Source organism: Giraffa tippelskirchi, chromosome 7, assembly GCF_054371585.1.
Source record: "Giraffa tippelskirchi isolate mGirTip1 chromosome 7, T2T-mGirTip1v1.2.pri, whole genome shotgun sequence".
In the NCBI taxonomy this organism is placed as follows: domain Eukaryota; kingdom Metazoa; phylum Chordata; class Mammalia; order Artiodactyla; family Giraffidae; genus Giraffa; species Giraffa tippelskirchi.
This window is the reverse complement of record NC_137281.1, coordinates 91,073,168-91,098,445: the sequence shown is the minus strand read 5'-3', so window position 1 is coordinate 91,098,445 and position 25,278 is coordinate 91,073,168. Positions and strand designations below refer to the sequence as shown.

The window sequence follows — 25,278 nt, the reverse complement described above, 5'->3', positions numbered from 1 at the left end:
TTTAGGTTCAGGGCAATATTGAGAAAATGGTGTTTTCCATACATGTGGTATTTTCCTTCACACATGCATAACCTCCCCTATTATCAACATCTTGCACTATGGTGCATTTGTTACAAATGATGAACCTACGCTGACATATAACTGTCACTCAAAATCCATACTTCACACTATAGTTAACTCTTGATTGTACATTGGATGGATTGGGACAAATCTATAATAATATATAGACATCATTATAGAATCATATGGATTAGTTTCATTGCCATAAAATCCCCTCTGTTCCATCTAGTCTTCCTTTTCCCCCTCTATTCACTGACAACTACAGAACTTTTTCCTGTCTCCATAGTTTTTCCTTTTCCAAAATGTCATATGATTGGACTTATACAATATGTAAACTTTTTAGATTGGCTTTTCATTTAGCAATATGCATTTTTCTCCAAGCTTTTTCATAGCTTCATAGCTCATTTATTTTTAACTCTGAATAAAATTCCATTGTCTAGATGTATCATAGTTTATTTAACCGTAAGCCTACTGAAGAACATCTTGGTTGGTTTCAAGTTTGGGTACTTATAAAAAAAACTGCTCTGAACATCTGTGTGCATTTTTTTCTGGATAGTTTTCAGTGCATTTGGGTAAATACAAAGGAACACAACTGCTGAAACATACTGTAAAAGTATGCTTAGTTTTGTAAAAAACCACCAATTGTCTTCTGAGGTGGCTGTACCGTTAGCATTCCCACCAGCAATGAATGAGAATTCTTGTGTTTCCACATCCTTGCCAGCACTTGGTGTCATCAGTATTCTGGAATTTGACCATTCTCATAACTGTGTAGTAGTGTTTTATGACTGTTTGGTTTGCATGATCCTGATGATATATGATGTATGACTTCTTTGGAGAGGTGTTAGTTAAGGTCTTTGCCCATTTTTCAAAATAGGATTATTTATTTTCTAATTTTGAGTTTTAAGAGTTCTTTTTATATTTTGGATAGTGGTCCTTTTCAAATATGTATTTCACAAATCTGTTCTTCATCTGTGGCTAGTGGTTTCATTCTCTTGACATTGTCATTCAGAGAATAGCTTTTTTTTTTAAATAATATTCATTAAAATATGAATCCAGCTTACCAATTCTGTCAGAGACTGTACCTTTAGTGATATATCTGAGAAGTCATTGCCTAACCCACGGTCATCTAGATTTCCTCCTATGTTATCTTCTATGAATTTTATAATTTTACATTTTATGTTGAATTCTGTGATCTATTTTGAGTTAATTATTGTGATGAGTGTAAAGTTTATGTTTAGATTTTTTTTTTGCATGTGAATGTCCATTTGTTGAAAGTCTATCTTGTATTACCTCTGCTCACTTGTAAAATAAGTTGACTATATTTATGCAGGTCTATCATGTTCCACTGACCTATCTATTCTCTCTCATATTGTTACCACAAGTTTTAATCTTACTCATTATATTTTACAGTTCATTTTAATATCAGGAAGGACATGTTGATACTTTAGTCATTCAGAATTTTCTTAGATATTCTGTATTTTTTAAATGAAATAGAATTATTTTCTGAAGTTAAAACAACTCCAAGTGGGATCAATCAATGCAATATTAGAAACTTATGATAAACATAGGAGAAATGAACAGCTTTACAAAATTGAGCATTTTCATCCTGAAAGAATTTATGTACCTTTAAATCTGTCTTCTTTTATAGCTTACAACATAGTTTTATCATCTTGATTATATGAGCAATGCAAAATTTTTATTAAATGAAATGTTACATATTTTGTAACTTTTGTTCCTATACTTAAAGTAATCATTTTCCTTAACAGAAATGTAGTCATATGAAATGTTATTATGTCTATATAACTGGTAAATGTCAGCATACTGAAATTTAATTTTTAATTTTATTTTTATAAGGAAATTCATAGACTGCAGAGCAGTTGTTATCATGGGCAAAAATCTTCTTTTACCATGTAAAGGCTCTTTCAGAGAGGAAGAGATGGAGGAGGCATGAAAGCTGTGAAGGGAAGAGAGTAGGGAGAAATAGCAGAAAGTGCAAGAAGAGAGACAAAGAGGCAGAGAGAAAGGAGAAAGAGGAGAAGGCTCTTTTCACCATATTGAAAGCTCTTTATGGATGAATGGTAATTAATTAATGATTAATTAGTGGAGTTGAGTGGTCAATCACTAAAATTTTCAGATTTTGCTATGTCCTTTGTGTAAATCTTTAAGAGGTTAAAAACTTTTAATGTTAAAATATTTAAAAACTTCAGTCATAAATATCTGAATTTAGTTAAAAGAATATTAGTATTCAAGCTACCTGGTATAGCAAGAAACAATGAGCAGTTTATGATTTTGATCTTCAATATTTCAGATCATATAGTGCTGAGAAAACTATTTGGGTTGCCAAAGAAATTTTTGGAATATTATTTTCTAAGTACATGATACATTCTACTAAAGATGATTAGCTTATTGAAGCTATACAGTGAAAAATTATTTTTCAAATTGTCATTCAAATCATAACTCCTCTGTGAAGCTTCTGTATGGTTGACATATATTGGTAGATTAATACCTGGTAAATTACTACATACAACATGGAAACTAAAAGTCACACTAAACATCATATAATGTGCTTTCATTAAAATTTCATAAGTTATAGATTGGTTCACTAAAATATTTTTATAAGAATAATTTTTGTCTTATGGATTTTATACATAAGAAAATTTATATTTTTTAAATACTTACTTATAATATTTTTATATATACTTAGACTCACTACCCACAAATAGCCCTGGATGAGGAAATGGTAACTCTCTCCAATATTCTTGCCTGGAAAATCCCATGGACATTGGAGCCTGTTGGGCTACAGTCCACAGGGTAGCAAAAAGCCAGACATGACTGAAGCGACTTAGACACACACACACACACACACACACACACACACCAATGGCAGAGAACATAAAACAATCATTTGTAACAGACAATATTTAGTGGGTGAGCCCGGAACCAATATGAGGTTTGCTTAGTCTCTTAATAGCTGCCTTCATTTCCTGATTCCTCAGAGTATAAATAATTGGATTAAGGAGAGGAGTGATGAGAGAGTAAAACACAGAAAGAAATTTATCTACAGAGTAGCTATTAAATGGGAAAGCATAGATGAGGATGGCAGGGCCAAAGGAGAGAGTGACCACAGTGATGTGAGCAGAGAGTGTAGACAGAGCCTTAGAGGATGCACTGGAGGAGTGCTGCCAGATGGTGACCAGCATGACAACGTAGGATATGAGCAAGAGAATGAAGCAGATCAGGGACAAGAGCCCACTGTTCACAATCACCAAGAGCTCTAGGATGTAAGTATCGGTGCAGGCAAGCTTGATGACCAGAGGGAGGTCGCAAAAAGAGCTGTCCAATACATTGGGACCACAGAAAGGCAAACCCACCGTAAAAACCATCTGGCTTGTAGTATGGATAAGCCCAATCAGCCATGAGAGCAGTAGAAACCCAATGAGCACCCTGTGACTCATGATGGTCTTGTAGTGCAAGGGTTTGCATATGGCAACATACCTGTCAATGGCCATAGCTATCAGAAGAGACATCTCTCCACCCCCAAAGAAGTGCATAAAGAACATCTGGATCATGCAGCCCCACCAGGAGATGGTTTTGTGTTTTCTAAGGAAGTCTGAAATCACTTTGGGAGTTACAGCAGAAGAAAGACATAAATCAAAAAATGATAAATTTGCCAAAAAGAAATACATGGGGGAGTGAAGATGGTTATCAACTATCACAGAGATGACAATGAGGAGGTTTCCTACTATGATGGCGACATAGACAAGAAAGAAGATCGCAAAAAAGAATATTTGAGTTTCTTGAGAAGTAGAAAGTCCCACCAAAATGAACTCAGAAACACTTGATCTGTTATTCAGGAGATCATTCATCTTTCTGCAGAAGCTGTCTGAAAAGGGAAATCAAACAGTATGTGATAGGGACTAACAGGTCAGGGAACTTAATATTTACTTAAGCCATTGCTTTTTATTCAGGGAAATGACAGTTTTTGCAGTAGGACTGCTTTGTAGGGATTTTGCAGTTGGGGATATTTCACAGGACCATGAGACCATAAAAATATGATGATTATGGAGCAAAGTAAATCAAATTTTCTCATGGTTAGTGCAAGGCAAGTTCAGTTAGACACATAAAATGTGTCTCCCTTCATGTTCAGCTCCAGATCACACTGTGTAGAAACACTTAAATTATTAGAGTGACAAAGGAGAGTTTTCAGAATCTCCTGGAGGTAGATTTTTATCTTTTGTGAATCTCAAGAAGTACATTATGATATCCTCACTATGCAGTTGAGAAGGCAACGGCAACCCACTCGTGTTCTTGCCTGGAGAATCCCAGCGACGGAGGAGCCTGGTAGGCTGCCATCTGTGGGGTTGCACGGAGTCAGACACGACTGAAGTGACTTAGCAGCAGCAGCAGCAGCAGTATGCAGTAATAAGTTTACCTTACTAAAAAAGACATTATGAAGACCAATTCAAGCCTAAAGCAACATGAAGAAAATAAATAACAAAAATTATAGCAAAAATTAAATGTGGAATTCAGGGAAAGATAACAAAGGAAACCAGTGAAACCAAAACCTGGTTGTTTAAATAAAATGAATAAAAGCAATGATACTCTAAATAGCCTAAGAAGAAAAGAGAAGATGCAATTTAGCAAAATCAGAAATGAAAGAGAATTCATCACTACTGGTCTACTCATCCCATAAACATTATGAGGATAGTAAATAACTCTATAAAATAAATAAAAAATTAATGCCAAAATCACATTATGTTCATTATGCTTCCTGAAGTAGATTGATTAAAGACCTGTATTGTTGATAGAAAGTTAAGTATTGAGACAGTAAATAACCATTAAATATGATTTACTGAGATCAAACCCTATTCATTTACACCTGAAACACCAGATTAACTCTCCAAAGTGCAGATACTCATTTCACCTATTTTCCTAACTCTTCCCTTGATGTGGCTATGCAAAGAAGTTTATTCCATCTGTGCATTCTTACCCTGCATGCTGCATGCTGTCACTTCAGTTGTGTTCAACTCTGTGCGACCCTGTGGACTGTAGCCTGCCAGGCAAGAATACTGAAGTGGATTGCTTTTCCTTCCTCCAGAGGATCTTTCTGACCCAGGGATCTCAATTGCATCTCCTGCATTGGCAGGCGAGTGTTGCAAAATCCATGACCATTTTTATCTGATATTTGCTTTTAATTCACATACTTTCATAAATACAATGAGTATACAGAAATACCAAAAATACTAAGACTGTGAGCTAATGATGTAACCAAGGTAGTCCTGCTCAACTTTTCACTCAAAGAGATGTAAGGAGCAGGGTGACTGAATTGTTTACCATTGTGCATCTAAACAAACAAACTAAAAGTATGATGAACTGTTTGAACAGAGTAGCATCTTTGGACGGTTACTTCTTACCTTTGGACTTGTTTCCTCTCATTGATTTTCCTTAAGGTTCATTTAACCTTTAACTTTGTCAAGGATAGACAGAAGTCATAGATATTGTGCTGATCGAGGTGGACTCTGCTAAGCTAAATTATTTTTTTTTAATGCAAATAAAAGGAAAAGTCAATATTTCATCTACATAAATTGACTTATTTCATTGCTTCCCCTGTTTATCTGATTTTAGCTCTATTATTCATGTTTAATTACAGGCTCAGTGATCATCTCTAGTGCTTTTATTGCCTTCTTCAGAGCCTAGAGTCAGACCTAATGCCAAAATGACAGAATAAAATAGGACATATTTGATTATTTGTGTATCTTTAACCTGTTAATCACACAGTATAGTTTTTAGAGACACAGTATATCCAGTTGACCATAACGAACATTATACACACTTAAGTATGTAAGATTAATATCAGTAAGACACACATTTGATAAGTGGCCATATTCGAACCATTGTGTTTGACACCATTACTGAGAGTAGCATAGAAACTTCTTTCTTTCATGTGATAGTCAGATAGAAAATGGAAATCTTTGATATGTAAATCATCATTCCTTCTTTGTGCTTTGTACTCTTAATGCAAGACAATGATTTTATCTAAGCTACAGCCACTGGATCTTCTGTGTTTTTCTTAAGTATGCAAATAAGTAGATTTAAAGGTGCTCATTGACTTGGCAAACATCACATCCTAGACAGGGTAATTCTTCTCTCTCTCTCTCTTTTTTTTTTTAACAAAAACTCAGTTCAGTTCAGTCACTCAGTCGTGTCCGACTCTTTGTGACCCCATGAACCTCAACACGCCAGGCCTCCCTGTCCATCACCAACTCCCAGAGTTTACCCAAACTCATGTCCACTGAGTCAGTGATGCCATCCAACCACCTCATCCTCTGTGGTCCCCTTCTCCTCCTGCCCTCAATCTTTGCCAGCATCGGGATCTTCTCCAATGAGTCAGGTCTTCGCATCAGATGGCCAAAGTATTGGAGCTTCAGCTTCAACATCAGACCTTCCAATGAACACCCAGGACTGATCTCTTTTAGGATGGACTGGCTGGATCTCCTTGTAGTCCACGGGACTCTCAAGAGTCTTCTCCAACACCACAGTTCAAAAGCATCAATTCTTCTGCCCTCAGCTTTCTTTATAGTCCAACTCTCACATCCATACATGACTACTGGAAAAACTAATGTTTGTTTAAATATATGGCCATTTTCAGACTGTTGTCACTGGATAGTTTGTCATATATTCCTCTCAATAATTCTGAACAAGTGTAATGAAAGCATCAATATTTTGTATGTGTTGAAACTCTGATTGTCCAAGCTATGAATAGGGCATTTTATCCTTGTAGTTTTGTTATCTATCTCCCTTTAAAAATAATTGCATCCCCAGAAACAAATATTCAAATTCCTCTATATTATGTAGTAGCTCAAAGAATAAAGTCATTTAATCTGATCAGGGTAGCCAAACAATTAAAATATCTTGAAAACATACCCCTTTCTCTAAGAATAATTTCTTTGGCCTGGATTGCTGCCTTAATTCCCAGTAAACATGATTAAAGTGATTTTTATATTTTTTCCACTTTTATAAAAATAAGTTTTTTTTTCCAATGCAATTTCACTCTTCAACCCTCACCTCAGTTATTATTTTGGCATTTGAATTTTATCATTTATAGACACATTTGTATCATAAATGAACTAATGTGATAGAAGTGATATGTAGATAGAGTAATACATCAGAATTATGTAACCTACCAGTTGCACTTGTACTTTAGAAGTAACATCACTATGAAATCCTGAATGTTCAGTTGTTGTTATCCAGTGATTTTATTTTCTGCTCTGGACTTCAAGCTGCTCAATATATAAATGTATCCCTTAATAGGAGGTATAAAGGAGAAAACTCACTTGATTGTTTCAGAGTCCTCAGAGACTGGCAGTAAAAAGTAACTGGGATTGTTAAAAGAGACTTTTGCCATTATAGAAATTGAGACACCATTTTTTCAATTCTCAAATTGACAGTTCTTTAAAGGCTACAGTAGATAATCAAGGGGGTTTTGGAAGGTGTCACTAGTTGTGAATTGTGGAATTTTTGTATAGTGTTTTTTTTTTTTCCTTTTGTTGTAGCTTAATTTCTAAAATAAACATTAAGAAATGTTATATATAGGCAAATAAATATATTCTAGATGACTTTAACTGTAAATTTTATTAAGGTTGAAAATGTCACATTTAAACTCAAATCTGTTGAAATTTATTGAGAAATGATACAAGGAAATTTTCCATTATTCCAATGAAATAATTACTCCACTAACAATTTGTTTTGCTTTTTTTTTTTAATAACCCAGAAAATTTGTAGATGGATCAGGTTTTTTTTGGATCTGCTGTTTTTCTTCCTTGTTTTGGCTGTTAACTTTTGAGGAGGTCCTACACACTTTATTTTTACTCATTATGTTTCATGGTATATTTTAGTGTTAGAAAGAGCATGTCCTTTCTCATTGCCTTATTCATTCAAAGAGTTCTTGTATGTTTTTATATCTTTTTATTCTAAATTAAATTGATTTATTTTCTAAAATTAAAACAAGTTCTACTAGTCATTTTGATACCACAATATTAAACATAAAATGTAGAAAAAGTTAAGAGAATTACAAAATTGAATATTCTAGGAAATTCTTACATCCCTTTTAATATTTACTATCATGACACAGCAAAATTTTGTCATATTTGTTATTTCAACACATTTTTTTGGTAACACATTTTTGTTAAATCTAATTTTGCACATTTTATACTTGGGTTCTACACTTAATATTAGGTTTTCCCCTAACATGATTGATCTTACTGATACTGTTTTTGTTTTACATATATACGTGGTAAATGGTATCACTGCTGACATCTCATTTCTAATAGTTTTTCTACTACTTTCTCTTCTTTGTATTAGGTTAATGAAAAAAATGATCTCCAAACATTAATATTTTTTCTATTGCTTATCTTGTAGACTAAAATTTTCTAGCAATACTGAGCAATAGTGACAATAACTGCGATGGGCAAAACTTGTTAGCTTCCCAACCATGACTTTCTATTTTCTTGATAATAACACCTCATTTTCTTGGGATTAGTTGCTTGTGTACTTCCATGAAGCCTCAAACTCTCTATAAAAAGCTGCATCTCATAACCAAGGTCAATCCCAACTCCACTATTTTCCTCACCAGTGTCTAGTTTAGCCATGATTGTAGACCATGTAATGGAGACTTCTATTATCTGCTGTGTGGCCTTCTCCTGTTCTTCATTTGTAATGGATACCTGAATTCATTTAAAGACATTGTACAGCCTCCCTTGTAATTAGAATTGGCAACTAGCATGAAATAAAACAATATTATCATGTGGCTACTTGGTGGAAATTCCCTATAAGGGCTGACTAACCAATAAGTTACGCTTTTTACCTCTTGCTAACCCTATATAATCCAAGTCTATGCCTCAACCAGTAATGCTGAAGAAGCTGAATTTGAACAGTTCTATGAAGACCTACAAGATCTTCTAGAATTACACCCAAAAAAGATGTCCTTTTCATTATAGGCGACTGGAATGCGAAAGTAGAAAGTCAAGAAAAAACTGGAATAGCAGGCAAATTTGGCCTTGGAGTACAGAATGAAGCAGGGCAAAGGCTAATAGAGTTTTGCCAAGAGAACGCACTGGTCATAGCAAACACCCTCTTCCAACAACACAAGAGAAGACTCTACACATGGACATCACCAGATGGTCAGCAATGAAATCAGATTGATTATATTCTTTGCAGCCAAAGATGGAGAAGCTCTGTACAGTCAGCAAAAACAAGACTGGGAGCTGACTGTGGCTCAGATCATGAACTCCTTATTGCCAAATTCAGACATAAATTAAAGAAAGTGGGGAAAACCACTAGACCATTCAGGTATGACCTAAATCAAATCCCTTATGATTATACAGTGGAAGTGAGAAATAGATTTAAGGGACTAGATCTGACAAACAGAGTGCCTGATGAACTATGGACGGAGGTTCGAGACATTCATTGTACAGGAGACAGAGGTCAAGACCATCCCCAAGAAAAAGAAATGCAAAAAAGGCAAAATGGCTCTTAGAGGAGGCCTTACAAATAGCTATGAAAAGAAGAGAAGCGAAAAGCAAAGGAGAAAAGGAAAGATAAAAGCATCTGAATGCAGAGTTCCACAGAATAGCAAGGAGAGATAAGAAGGCTTCCTCAGCAATCAATGCAAAGAAACAGAGGAAAATAATAGAATGGGAAAGACTAGAGATCTTTTCGAGAAAGTTAGAGATACCAAGGGAACATTTCATGCAAAGATGGGCTCAATAAAGGACAGACATGGTATGGACCTAACAGAAGCAGAAGATATTAAGAAGAGGTGGCAGGAATACACAGAAGAACTGTACAAAAAAGATCTTCATGACACAGATAATCACGATGGTATGATCACTCACCTAGAGCCAGACATCCTGGAAAATGTAGTCAAGCGGGACTTAGGAAGCATCACTACCAACAAAGCTAGTGGAGGTGATGGAATTCCAGTTGAGCTATTTGAAATCCTGAAAGATGATGCCATGAAAGTGCTGCACTCAATATGCTAGCAAATTTGGAAAACTCAGCAGTTGCCACAGGACTGGAAAAGGTCAGTTTTTATTCCAATCCCAAAGAAAGGCAATGCCAAAGAATGCTCAATCTACCACAAAATTGCAGTCATCTCACACGCTAGTAAAGTAATGCTCAAAATTCTTCATGCCAGGCTTCAGCAATACATAAAGCATGAACTTCCAGATGTTCAAGTTGGTTTTAGAAAAGCAGAGGAACAAGAGATCAAATTGCCAACATATGCTGGATCATCGAAAAAGCAAGAGAATTCCAGAAAAACATCTATTTCTGCTTTACTGACTATGCCAAAGCCCTTGACTGTGTGGATCACAATAAACTGTGGAAAATTCTGAAGGAGATGGGAACACCAGACCGGCTGACCTGCCTCTTGAGAAACCTGTGTGCAGGTCAGGAAGCAACAATTAGAACTAGACGTGGAACAACAGACTGGTTCCAAAGAGGAAAAGGAGTACGTCAAGGCTATATATTGTCACCCTTCTTATTTAACTTATATGCAGAGTACATCATGAGAAACGCTGGGCTGGAGGAAGCACAAGCTGGAATCAAGATTGTTGGGAGAAATATCAATAACCTCAGATATGCAGATGATACCACCCTTATGGCAGAAAGTGAAGAAGAACTAAAGAGCCTCTTGATGAAAGTGAAAGAGGAGAATGAAAATGTTGCCTTAAAGCTCAATATTCAGAAAACTAAAATCATGGCATCAGGTCTCATCACTTCATGGCAAATAGATGGGCAAACAGTGGAAACAGTGGCTGACTTTATTTTTCTGGGCTCCAAAATCACTGCAGATGGTGACTGCAGCCATGAAATTAAAAGACACTTACTCCTTGGAAGGAAAGTTATGACCAACCTAGACAGCATACTAAAAAGCAGAGACATTACTTTGTCAACATAGGTCTGTCTAGTCAAGGCTATGGTTTTTCCAGTAGTCATGTATGGATGTGAGAGTTGGACTATAAAGAAAGCTGAGCGCCGAAAAATTGATGCTTTTGAACTGTGGTGTTGGAGAAGACTCTTGGGAGGCCCTTGGACTGCAAGGAGATCCAACCAGTCCATCCTAAAGGAGATCAGTCCTGGGTGTTCCTTGGAAGAACTTATGTTGAAGCTGAAACTCCAATACTTTGGCCACCTCATGCGAAGAGGTGACTCATTTGGTAAGACCCTGACGCTGGGAAAGATTGAGGGCAGGAGGAGAAGTGTACAACAGAGGATGAGATGGTTGGATGGCATCACTGACTCAATGGACATGAGTTTGGGTAAACTCCGGGAATTGGTGATGGACAGGGAGGCCTGGTGTGCTGTAGTTCATGGGGTCGCAAAGAGTCGTACACGACTGAGCAACTGAACTGAAATCAACCCTATGTTTTCTCAGGTCTAATTTGAAAAAGTGTTTGCTTTAATCCTAACATTAAACACTGTAAATATTTATAGTTAAATAATGTTAATAAATATTTTAAACAGAAGTAATTTGATTACTCAAGTGGCGCAATGACTGGGATGATAAAAGCCTTTGACCATCATTACTCTTGAGGACATATGAAATGTTCAATCTAAGAAGAGTTTTATTATGATATGTTAGTTAAGCTTAAATTTCAGCAAAAGAGATTCAAGAGTTGACCAATGAGCAGATATCTCCTGGCCTTATCATTTACTGCATAACAGAGAAGGTACTGTGCTGGATGGTAGAGCGTTAGAGTAATCATTTGCTATCACTTTTTTTATCCTATCATATCTAAACCATCAATTTTTATATTGCATCCTGCTGTCTTGGGATAGCATTCTCTAATATACACTCTTTTTTTTAAATTAGTTTATTTTCTATTTTTTAACTTTACAATATTGTATTTGTTTTGCCATACATTGACATGAATCCACCATGGGTGTACATGCTTTCCGCCTCCAGAACCCCCCTTCCACCTCCCTCCACATCCCATCCCTCCAGGTCATCCCGGTGCACCAGCCCCGAGCACCCTGTATCATGCATTGAACCTGGACTGGTGATTCATTTCACATATGATAATTTACATGCTTTCATGCCATTCTCCCATATCATCCTGCCCTCACCCTCTCCCATAGAGTCCATAATACTGTTCTATTTTTCTGTGTCTCTTTTGATGTCTCGCATACAGGGTTATCTTTACCGATTGACTAAATACCATATATATGTGCTAGTATACTGTATTGGTGTTTTTCTTTCTGGTTTACTTCACTCTGTGTAATAGGCTCCAGTTTCATCCACCTCATTAGAATGGATTCGAATGTATTCTTTTTTTTTTAAAATAAATTTATTTATTTTAGTTGGGGGCTAATTACTTTATAATATTGTAGTGGTTTTTGCCATACATTGACATAAATCAGCCATGGGTTTACATGTGTTCCCCATCCTGAACCCCCCTCCCACCTCCCTCCCCATCCCATCCCTCTGGGTCATCCCATTGCCCCAGCCCTGAGCATTTGTCTCATGTATTGAACGTGGAATGGTGTTCTGTTTCACGAATGTATTCTTTTTAATGGCTGAGTAATATTCCATTGTGTATATGTACCACAGCTTCCGTATCCATTCGTCTGCTGATGGACATCTAGGTTGCTTCCATGTCCCGGCTATTACAAACAGTGCTGCGATGAACAGTGGAGTACACTAATATACACTCTTAACCAGTGATTATTTTAAGTCATTCTGTCCTAAGTTCCCCTATAGGAAGAATCTGTAGAATTTATATTTTTTCCCCCCACAACTTTAGATTCTGTAGTTCTGGAAGTTCCAGGACATTCTTTCACCAGAAGATGCATTAAGATTTCTTTTAACTTCAACCTATCACTGCCACTCAGTAACTACATTTTTCCCTTTCCCAAAGACTCAAAGGCAAGGAAAGATGCTACAGCCTTATAAAGAATAATTTACCTTGGTCATGAAGAGAAGCAGTGGTACTACAGTATAAATGGTTGAGTCACGGAGGATATTAAAAAAATCCAAATTGAAACATGGGATTGAACTATTATATTTCTGAGATGAAAATGCATTGAATGGTATTAATGACAAAGATGACATTGCAGAAAAAAGATTAGTGAACTTGAAATTACCAATAGAATTAAAACATGGAGAGAATAGAAGATAATTTTTATTATATGTCTCTTTTTAAAGTAAATAACTTTGCAAAGCAAAAGTAATAATAATGTGTTGTTGAATGTATTAGCTCAGTAAGAAAGTAGTAGACATTGAATATACAACAACACAAATATAAAAGCAGGGAGGAGGTAAATGGAAGTATACTGTTGTAATTTTCTTATATGACACCCAGAAATATATAATTTCAAAATTAGACTATGATAAGATGTACAATATATATTTATAACCCTAAATAACACTAAAAACCACAGGAAAAAGATAACTAAGTCAACATTATTAATATGAATAAATATAAATTAATAATAGAAAATACTTAAATATTTCCCCAAAACCAAAAAAGACAAAATCAGAAAAAATGGGTGAAACAAGTATAAATAGAACGTTTTGTTAGTTTTAACCAAACTGTACCTATAACCATGATATGTATAAATGGCTGAATAACCCAATTAAACACAGAGATTGTCATATTGGATAAAATATATGTTACAGACAAGAAGCCATCATTAAAGTAAAGATCATAGATTAAAAGTAAAAGAACAGAAAAAGAAAAGTATGCTAATATGTTATTGTTTAATTAAACTGTGATGTGCTGGTTTACTCCTGCTGCTATAAAAAATTACCACGAACTTAATGACTTAAAATAGCCATAATTTATTATCTTACAATTTTTAGGTCAGAAGTCTGATGCAGTCTCATTGGGTTAAATTCATAGTGTTGGCAGAGTTACATTTCTTTCTGTAAGCCATAAGAGCGAATTCATTTCCTTGTGTGTGTGTGTGTGTGCATGTGTGTGTGTGTGTTAGTCACTCAGTCTGACTCTTTGCAACCCCATGGACAGTAGCCCTCCAGGCCCCAGGCTCCTCTGTCCATGGAATTCTCCATGCAAGAATACTGGAGTGGGTTGCCATTCCTTTCTCAGGAGGATCTTCCCCACCCAGGGATCGAATGCATTCTGCCACATTGCAGGCAGATTCTTTACCATCTGAGCTGCCAGGGAAGCCCTCATTTCTTTGCCTTTTTCAATTAAACCAAAAGAAAGCAGAAAAAATAGAGTAATACAAAACATCTGGCAAGAAAACAAATTTTAATCTAACCATATCAATAATAATATCATTAAATATAAATGATCTTTCATTTTTCATTATTGTCATGCACTTATAGATGTATATACATATGTCATATATTTAAGTCCCATGAGATATCTACTATTTTTTGTACAGTCAATTTTCAGTGTATACTTATTTACATGTATCAACATAGTTGACAATCTGCTTCTATATCCCCCAGCTTTATAATTGCTATGAGGACAGTAACTTGCTTTATATACCAATTTGTTGGCAATGTTTTGGGATTATCACTGAGTACTATACCAAAATATACCTTCACAGCACTTTCCATGATTTTGTAAGCACCTAATGCCTTGCATTACCTTATTTAAAAAATAACCAGAAAACTTTCGTTATCTGTAACCAAATAATGACTGATATACCAAATACCTATCATTATTGCATTTAGTGAAAAAACTTCTGAGTGAACTCAAATTCCTTTCTAAGATTTAAAAAAATAACCATTATGAATAACCACAAAACTCTCCAAAACTTTGAAATATGAAGTTAAATTCTTTCATGACCATTCCATAGGATATAACAGCTTTCTTTACCTTACTCCACCAAATTAGGAACAAACAACTACATCTTTACGTGTCCATTAAAATTATGTAATAGCATGATACCTTGTACTTAATGATATTTTACCACGCAAAATCCTTTATTTAGAATCTCGAGAATCCTGCTTTAAATCAAATAGGAAACATTAGTCACTCTTTTACTAAATACCTTTTTTGGCCTCTCTTTGAAATTTGAATAGATTGAACATCTTTTTATCACCTAAAATATGTGATTTTCTTGTACCAATCTCTCTTAGCTTCAATTTCTGCCACTTTCACACTAACTATGCTACAGCTAGTCTATTTTTCTTTATGATTTTCCAATGTATGAAGCTTATAGGATCTTTGTGTCCTTGTATTAGTCATCTTCTCTACCTAGAATATTCAGTCACCATGGTTATTGCGTGGTTGTTTCTTTCAAATCATCTGGATATCAGCTAAATACCACTCAATATCTTGCTTAACAACCAAAAATAAAGTAACTACCATCTCTCAGTCAAACTCTAACATGACATTATTTTTAATTTGCTTCAGAGTATTATCTCTTTCAGACATTGTGTCTTTTTTTCAGTTTAATAGTATAACCTGTCTATCCACTCAAATATAGTCCCAGCAGATCTGGAATCTTACCTGTCCCATTCATATACTTAGAATAATGCCTGAAACCTGAAAGCACTTAATAAATACATTATTTGCTAAATGATTGATTGATTCAGTGCATTAATGAATAAATAACTTATTTAATTCCAAAAGAATTTTCTCCCTTCCTTGGTTTTCCAGTCTTTCCATTGCATTCAGCAAACCATGTGATGACTCAACAACTTCCTAATGGAAGCTTTTACTTCCTGATTGCGAAGGGTATAAATCACAGGGTTCATCAAAGGAAAGATTACAGTGTGAAAGAGAGAAACCACTTTGTCAGCTGGGAAGGCTCTGAAGGGGCGGGTGTAGATGAAGATGGCACGTCCAAACATGAGAAACACGATGATAATGTGTGTGGTGCATGTGGAAAGAGCCTTGCTCTTCCCTTCAGAGGAATGCCCCTTTACACGGCAGAGGATGACTGCATAGGAGGCCAGAAGCCCCAGGAAGCACAGCAGGGTGAGCAGGCCACTGTTGGAGACCATCAGGAGCTCCACCACAAAGGTGTCGGTGCAGGCCAGCTTGATGACCTGCGGCACGTCACAGAAGAAATTGTCCAGTCGGTTTGGACCACAGAAGGGCAAGCGGAGGATGAGGGCTGCTTGAACAATGGAATGAGTAAACCCCCCAAGCCACAGAGCCAACAGCAAGGCATAGCAGGTTCTAGGGTTCATGACAGCTGAATAGTGTAAAGGACGACAGATGGCAATGTAGCGGTCAAAGGCCATCACAACAAGAAGGAACATCTCCCCTGCCCCAAGAAAGTGCAAGAAAAAGAGCTGAGTGATGCAGCCCCTATAGGAGATCACCTTCTTCTCAGAGAGGAAATCCACCAGCATCCTGGGAGCCACAATGAAGGAATAGGATGCATCCAGGAAGGCCAGGTTGCTGAGGAAGAAGTAGAGGGGGGCCGTGAGACCAGGGTCTGACCTGATAGTGAGGATGATGAGGAAATTTCCAGGGAGGATAATTAGGTAGAAAATTAAGACTAGTGTGAAGACCAGGAGTTGAACATCTTGAGATTGGGTCAGACCAAGTAGGATGAATTCTGTCACCTCAGTGCTGTTCTCTCTCTCCATCATTCCTCAGTCTGTGGAATAACAAAGAGCAAAATACCATCTGTTATAACCACCTTTTCATCTATCCCCTAGCTCTTCTCCAAATAAAAATAATATTTTCCCCATCCAGCACTTTGCCAGCTAAATGCAGTTTATGCATCATAGCTCTCCTCTGTTTTCAGTTAAACTTTCTGCCTTTCATTTTCCTGATTCTCCAAGACACTGATCTTATGGCCACACTTGCATTCCAATTTAAGCATGTGTTTCTATGTAATCGTGTTCCTAAGCTATTTTGCTTGAAGTATACTAGAAAATTCCTGATTAAAGCAAAACTAGTGATTACTAAGTTGTCAGGTTGTTGTTGCTCTTGTTGTTGTCAGTGGTACACTGTCTCTAATGCTTAGATTAGGTGATGAGTTTTGGCCCCCTTCTTCATCTCCACAGAGCAAAGATGTTTTGCAGATGCTTCTTTCCTGCAGTTGCTGTAGAATTCCCAGTTCCTGATTTGCAGCTAAGTGCCTTGTTTTCAGAATTTGTGCCTTATTAATTCCATCACAGTGTTTTGCTTTGGTTTTGCCCTTGTGCAACCTTACTCCATTTAGTCACCTGGATCTCAGCAAGTACACTACATTACATCTAACTTAGAAGTATTCCCCTAGTTGGGGCATCCCAGGTGACTCAGTGGTAAAGAATTCACCTGCCAATGCAGGAAATACTGGAGATGCAAGTTCGATCCCTGGATCAGAAAGATCCCCTGGAGGAGGTAATGGCAACCCACTCCAGCATTCTTGCCTGGATAATTCCATGGACAGAGGAGCTACAATCCACGGGGTCACAAAGAGTCAGACATGACTGAGCAACTAAGCACACATTCCCCTACTTACCCCTCTGACTGGTCCCCAATCCTGCATGTGTTCCACACCCTGTCTTTAAATCCTAATTAATACTAGTCTAGTCTTATTTGCTCACCATATATATCCACAGCCTACTTTTCCCTCAGACCTCAGAAGGATAGCCAAATGCTATTCCCACAAATATTTTCTTGTGAAAGTGAAGTCACTCAGTCATGTCCGACTCTTTGCGACCCCATGGACGGTAGCCTACCAGGCTCCACCGTCCATGGGATTTTCCAGGCAAGAATACTGGAGTGGGCTGCCATTTTCTTTTCCAGGGGATCTTCCCAACCCAGGCATCGAACCTGGGTCTCCTGCATTGCAGACAGACACTTTACCATCTGAGCCACGAGGGAAGCCCGCGGGAAGACTAGTCCAGTCTTCTTTGCTCACCATATATATCCACAGCCTACTTTTCCCTCAGACCTCAGGATGATAGCCAAATGCTATTCCCACAAATATTTTCTTGTAATGTAAAGCTTATTAGAATACATAAAATATTTTGACTATCTCAACTAATAAAATCAAACCTAGATCTGGAAATGACCATATAGAACATATAATCTAATATATCATTTAACAGATGAGAAAAATAGAGCAATTTCAGTTAAGATTCTTAAATTTGCAATGACTTTTCTTTTTTATTCTAATTAGTAGGTGATAGGGGAGAAGAGGTATGTGTTCCTCAGTTTAAACAGATTGTGTGTGTGTTCTCAGTTGTGTCTGATTCTTTGCAACCCCATGGACTGTAGCCCTCGAGGCTCCTCTGTCCATGGGACTTTACAGGCAATAAAGTTACTAATTAGTGCCCCATCAACTTGTATGATTTTATTTAGGTGCCTAAATAATTACTATTTGCTTATGTAAACACGACTGAGTGACTAAACTGAACTGAACTGCTTATGTAAATACTTTGTCCTTGTGGGCTATAATCTGATCTAAAGAAGAATTCTGTTCATGACATCCAGAATTAAGGTTTAGTCTATATAGTGTTCTCCAAAATGGAATATGCTCATCTCAGTGGATAAACAAGATAATCCATTAGGGTGCATAAAAACAGTGGAACTTCTCCATATATTATTATAAATCATGCTTTGAATTTTTAAAAGTATTTGTGATTGCTTTCTAAGTTTTACATTACTATAATTGTAGAAACATTCTGTAAATAAATATTCATATATGTGATATTTGTGCATATTTGTTGAGATGAATGATGTAAAAGAAGAAAGGTTGTTGCTATAACAAAATATTATAATGTGACATATTAGCAATATTTCCCTTGATTTTTGATTACACACAATGTTGATTTTCAGGAATGCTATGCATACAGTGGAATGCAATTTAGCAATAAAAAGGAATGGAGTACTGATATATGTTACAACAAGGATATAACTCAAAACCATTATGCTATATAAAAGGAGCCAGTCACAAAGGACCACATATTGTATAATTCAATTTATGCAAAATGTCCAGACAAGGCAAATCTGTAGATATAGAAAGTAGAAGAGTGGTTGCCAAGGAATAAGAGTGGGATTGGAGTGACTGTTAATGAGTATGAGATTTCCTGAGGAGTGACGAAAATATTCTAAAATCATATCATGTTGATGCTTGCATTGCTCATTAAATACACTTAGCACTGAATAATATGGTCTAAATGGTAAATTTTATGATATATTTTTTATATCTCAATAAATATTATTTGCACTGTGCTCAATGGCTCTAGTTGTGTCTGACTCTTTGTGACCCCATGGACTATAGCCTGCCAGGCTCCTCTGTCCATGGGATTTTCCTAGCAAGAATACTGGAGTGGGTTGCCATTTCCTTCTCCAAATCTCTTTAACTACCATTTAATGTGGCAGAGAAGAGTAGAGAGGAAAAAATTTCTAATTGAAATTTGACATAATTATTACTAGCATCCCTAGAAAGAGGAAGAGAGAAAAGGAAAGAGTAAAGGAAGATCAGCCTTAACAAGTCTGTACAGGGAATTCCTGGGAAATTCAGACAATCCACCAGTATTTTAAGCACACTTATTAGGAAACATCAGAACATGTGTTCTGTGTGATTATTAACATTTGTAAGGAGCATCCAAATGTGACAAAGAAGGTGTTTTTAACTCATGGGTGGGCTTCCCTCATAGTTCAGTCGGTAAAGAGTCTGCCTGCAATGCAGGAGACCTGGATTTGATTCCTGGGTCGGGAAGATCCCCTGGAGAAGGAAATGGCAACCTGCTCCCATATTCTTGCCTGGAGAATCCTATGGACAGAGGAGCCTGGCAGGCTACAGTCTGTGGGATCGCAAGAGTCGGACACGACTTAGGGACTACACCAACCAAACCATAACTCATGGGCACATGCTGCTGCTACTGCTGCTAAGTCGCTTCAGTCGTGTCCGACTCTGTGCGACCCCATAGACGGCAGCCCAACAGGCTTCGCCGTCCCTGGGATTCTCCAGGCAAGAACACTGGAGTGGGTTGCCATTTCCTTCTCCAATGCATGAAAGTGAAAAGTGAAAGGGAAGTCGCTCAGTCGTGTCCGACTCCTAGCGACCCCTATTTGTGCATAAAAATACATATTCACACATTGTGAGTCTAAGAAAATTGAGATAGGAAAAAAAATATCTTTGGTGACTTCAAATTAGTTTAGGAGCTTCTTTCTTTCTTTTATCCACTTAAACACTGATTTGTCTCCACATTCATTCCTCATTCTGCCTGTAGAAACCTCCTCTTAGGAAAGTAAGTCAACAACTCCCTCTATCTGTTCTTCAGTTTTGTACATTTCAGGTGCTCAAGGTTATTTCTTTGTGTTAATAGCTCCAGGACGGAGGGATCACTATGAGTTACAAGCTCTTCCACTCTACCTTTGCTTTTATTTTCCATCATCCACCTCTACTCCCTATTTGTTATTAACAAATGAAAATCTATACCACTTAATATTTTAAATTCACTACTCTTCTCCCATTCTCATGTACATACCTTTTATTCCAGTGATTCTCAAATTGTGCTCTTCACAGAGATAAAGGACAGATGTGCCTTGGATGACTATTTCTCTGTAAAAAAAATGAATTCCAAGAAAGAAAAGCGCCAAACAATGGATCTTAAAGGGACAAGCTTTTGTCCTAATCCTGTAAAGCAAAGAAGTACTGTCAGCGTAGGCTAAAATAGAGATCTGAATGCTCTCATCATCTCTAGTATTCCTTGTTATTTCAACTGGTACAAAAACACATCTGGCACTGAAGATGCATGTGTAGAGATGTCTATCTCTTTCCCCTCTTTCTCAGAGTGCAGACCCGCAACATCCATCCACAAGCAATACTGAGCATGCCTAGTTTCCAGCTGCTATCAGATCAGCTCCCCTCTGGAGACATGATTACCATCCTGGCATCTCACTCTTTAATCGTTCCCCATTTATTTCCTGTTCTTGTTTTTTTATAATTTCCTATTCTCTTCCTGTTAATTCTACCTTAAGACATTCATTTTCTCAATTATTCTTTTTATATTCATATTTTCTTTAGCTTCTTTTATTTTCAATTTTATTCTTTTATTTTTTTCTTGCAATTTCTCTTCCTTGTTACATCTCTTGCTTTCCTTTCCTCCTTGCTTCTTTTCTTATCACTCTCTTTCGTTTCCCTCTTTTTGCCCACATGCTTTCAGTGTTTAATCTTTTTCACCTTCTTCTCTACATGTATTCTATTTCATCATGTTCCATGCCCGTCTTTCCATTAATTCTGAGATAATAGATTGTTTTTCTTATTCCATGGTAGAGGGAGCATGGTAGGTGCTTTTCCTAAGTGTTCATTTAGAGTGGATTTTCTACAGACTGAAAATTCTTAACTTAGTCTTCAGTGCTAGGCCTTTTCTCCTGAATACTATCCTCTGAAATTTACTCAGTCTCAATCACTCATTAGTTACTTCACTTCTCTCACGTTTTGTCTATTTTTAACTCATTCTGATAGATGTGAAATGACTTATCTTTGTCCTCTAAAAGTAACCTCCTTAATACTACCCTTGCCAAGATGAAAGTTCAAATATGACAATGTGATTTCTGATAATGTATTGATTTCTATATTTTATTATAATATATTATTGCTATTAGTACAAGTTTTAAAAAATGTGAATCAGGCAGAAGAATAAGAAATATTTAATTGATAGTAGAGTTGAGGATTATGTAAAATTTTATTCAATTGCACAAATCTTCACCCATACAGTATCTTTTAAATTAAATGGAATAGTTAAATTAGATAATGGAAATTTGTATTTTCCTTTAATACTCCAGATTTATATAGTATCATGAATATTATTTGAAAATATTCTATCTAATATAAGTGACTATTTCTACAGCTTGGTAACTGTATAACCTTGGGCAAGTCATTTAATCTTTTAAAATCTTTTTTTAATCTAAAAAGGAGAAATAATATATCCCATCTTTCTGTTCCACAGGGTCAAATGAGACGATCAGTAGCCAATTCACATCTACTTAGACTGAACTAAAACATCCAGTAATTAGACAAATTCTGGTAAAAAATGATAAAGTGGACACTATGTCAGTAGATCTTTGGTCATTGCCCTGGAGTTTATTCCATCAAAGATGATGATGGCTTCAATCTGAATCATTTCAGGGTAGATGATTGTGGATATTCAAGAAAGTGCCCATGTAAAGTTTTCATAAATAATTCAGCTAGGGTTTGTGAATCAAGTCTTTCTTGTTTTAAGATCCTTAACTTGGAGCCTTATGTTTGTATGTGTTAGGACCAGATGCAAGAGGAAATACTCATGCCCACTGAGTGTGGGATCCAAGAAATTTGCAAACTTGTGAAGTCAGTGTAGTTTGTTTCTGGGACTCTAAGGACTCTGATTCTTCCTCCCTTTATATCTGATTTAGCATGAGGAAAAATCATTTGTATGATACCCCAATTTAAATTCAGGTGATTAATCTCCTAAAGCTACTGGCATTTACACTTTTTTATAATAGTGGAAATAAAGATTTTATTTTCTTTAACACTAAGCACCAGGAGGATGTGGCAGAAGGTGTATTTGAGGGACAGGGTAGAAAGTACTGTTGGAATGTAGATCTCACCTTTTCTCTGTTCCTGCAACATTATCCTATTATCATGCATTTTCATGCAGCAAATGTCCTGGACAGTTACAATGTGAATTGTTTTCTGTTTTCTTCTTCCTTTCAATTTCTTGAAGACTGAGCAAAAATTTCACTTCACCAGGTGTTCAGTGTTACTCTCAAACAAATGGCTATTATCTTCCTCCTGATGAAAAGGAGATTAACTGATCATTCCAGAATTTTTCCTTAAATATATATTCTCATGGTGAAACATGATGAATTCTAAATCTGTTCTACAACTTATAATGCAATAAGGGGTGTTTGAGGTATTATAGCTACTTTAAGCCTGCAGAGTACTTCCAGTGGGAATATTAGAATGTCATCTAAAGTTAGAAAAAGGAAAAGATGAGAATATTTTAAGGATTAACTGTTCAAAAAATGTACCAGGTAGGGCCACACAGGTCTTGTTAGGAGTTAGAATTTGACATTTCATCAGTGACAGTGATAATGGAATGGCACAAATGTTTATTAAGCATAATGAAAGTAGAAAGTCTAGGGAGATTATTTTAGATCTTATTATACAATTCATACAAGTGATGAAAATGCATGGTTGTTTAATAAGTTAAATAGTGAAAATAAATCAATGGTAAATATGTTATTACCTGCATTTCTTTGTATAGAAGAATTAGATAGAGAATATATTATGCTCAAAATGTTTTTCAGGAATAATTCTCCTTAAATAAAGAACTTCATGATGTCTTGTAGAATAGTCTCTCTAGGGATATGCTGTCTCAAATAAAAGAATTATTCTATCAATTCTGGTTTCCTCGGTGTGTATGCCCAGCAGTGGGATTGCTGGGTCATATGGCAGTTCTATTCCCAGTTTTTTAAGGAATCTCCACACTGTTCTCCATAGTGGCTGTACTAGTTTGCATTCCCACCAACAGTGTAAGAGGGTTGAAAGAGACGCGTGTACCCCAATGTTCATCGCAGCACTGTTTACAATAGCCAGGACATGGAAGTAACCTAGATGTCCATCAGCAGACGAATGGATAAGGAAGCTGTGGTACATATACACAATGGAATATTACTCAGCCATTAAAAAAAATACATTTGAATCGGTTCTATTGAGATGGATGAAACTGGAGCCCATTATACAAAGTGAAGTAAGCCAGAAAGAAAAACACCAATACAGTATACTAATGCATATATATGGAATTTGAAAGATGGTAATGATAACCCTATATGCGAGACAGAATAAGAGACACAGATGCATAGAACAGTCTTATGGACTCTGAGGGAGAAGGTGAGGGTGGGACGTTCTGGGAGAATAGCATTGAAACATGTATATTATCATATGTGAAACAGAACACCATTCCATGTTCGATGCATGAGACAAGGGCTCAGGGCCGGGGCAATGGGATGACCCAGAGGGATGGGATGGGGAGGGAGGTGGGTGGGGGGTCCAGGAAGGGGAACACATGTAAACCCATGGCTGATTCATGTCAATGTATGGCAAAAACTATTACAATATTGTAAAGTAATTAGCGCCCAACTAAAATAAATAAATTTATTTAAAAAAAAAAGAATTATTCTACTGTGATTTTTATATTTATAGTTATTCACTTTTTTGAATATGTGTTCAGCTGTAGAAAATGAAGGCTTTTTAGTTTCTAAATTATTGTTATATGAAGAAAAAATACTTAATTGTAAAAAATTAATTTAGCTTTTTGTTTAAGAAGTGAAATAAATCTATCACATTAAAATTAAAATAACAAACATCTTTTACAAAAGGAATACAATATATGATCCTTTTACAAAAGGAATACAATACATTTCATTCAAATGTATATCCAATTTAGCCAGAGATTCAGTAGGAGATAAAGAGTTGGAGAAAGAGGTAAAGAGATGGAAATAATGTTATTTATTTTTTCCTATTATAATCTGTGCTGCAAATAAATAACTTTGAATATATGTCATTTTGCTTGGGTAAAATTGATATAATAATATAAATTCCCAGAAAGACAGATTGAAATGTAATTGGAAAAGACAGGAGAAAAGAGGGAAAAAATGGAAAGACATAATGGAAAAAATAGGAGAAAAGATGAGAGACAAAGAAACCATGCCCACAGAGATGCCTGTGCCACAAAGGCATGTATGCAGATCCAAAAAAAGCAGGAGAGAGAGGACAAAGAGAGGGGAGAGAGTGTCAAAGAGAGATATAATATCTCTGGAAATTCAGTGTCTTTTGTTGTGGTTTTTGGTTTTTGTTTTTATTGTTTTTTTATATAATTACAGATTTCTCAGGGATCTCAGTTTTCAGTAGTGATTGATAAGATAGATTCTAGTTCTTTGAGAAGCCTCTAAGAGGTTGAGGTGTTAGGTGCATGGATCAATTCTTTCCCTCCCCAGGGAGAAATTGAGAGCTGAGGTTTCTAATCACCAAGTAATATTCTATAATGTGGATATAACACATTTTGTTTCATCCATTCATCAGTTGATGAACACTTGGGGATGTTTTAACTTTTTTATTATTATGATTAAGGCTGTTGTAATCATTCGTCTACAGTTTGTTGTGTGCATATGTGTTTTCATTTATGTTGCATTGATATTTGAAGTAAAATTGCTAGGTCATATGTTAATTCTATGCTTAACATTTTGAAAAACTGCCAGAATTTTCTTTAAAAGTGTTGCACCATTTTATGTTTCACCAGCT

General features: G+C 36.2%; 3 protein-coding genes across 3 annotated transcripts in view; 1 reads left to right on the top strand and 2 right to left on the bottom strand.

Annotated features, from left to right (window-relative positions):
- Positions 1-25,278, top strand: part of LOC145512684 (olfactory receptor 11H6-like) — a 364,468-nt gene that overhangs the window by 45,810 nt on the left and 293,380 nt on the right. The window lies entirely within an intron of this gene.
- LOC145512468 (olfactory receptor 4K13-like) lies at positions 2,982-9,636 on the bottom strand. The gene has a single exon (XM_081506155.1). It carries the CDS (start codon positions 3,924-3,926, stop codon positions 2,982-2,984), a length of 945 nt encoding a protein of 314 aa, XP_081362281.1. The 5' UTR covers positions 3,927-9,636.
- On the bottom strand, positions 15,713-16,642 carry LOC145514987 (olfactory receptor 4N5). Its single transcript, XM_081514218.1, has one exon. It carries the CDS (start codon positions 16,640-16,642, stop codon positions 15,713-15,715), a length of 930 nt encoding a protein of 309 aa, XP_081370344.1.

Bases quoted from the DNA above. Each gene is read 5' to 3' on its own strand.
- LOC145512468 (XM_081506155.1), bottom strand. From the start codon at position 3,926: ATGAATGATCTCCTGAATAACAGATCAAGTGTTTCTGAGTTCATTTTG.
- LOC145514987 (XM_081514218.1), bottom strand. From the start codon at position 16,642: ATGATGGAGAGAGAGAACAGCACTGAGGTGACAGAATTCATCCTACTT.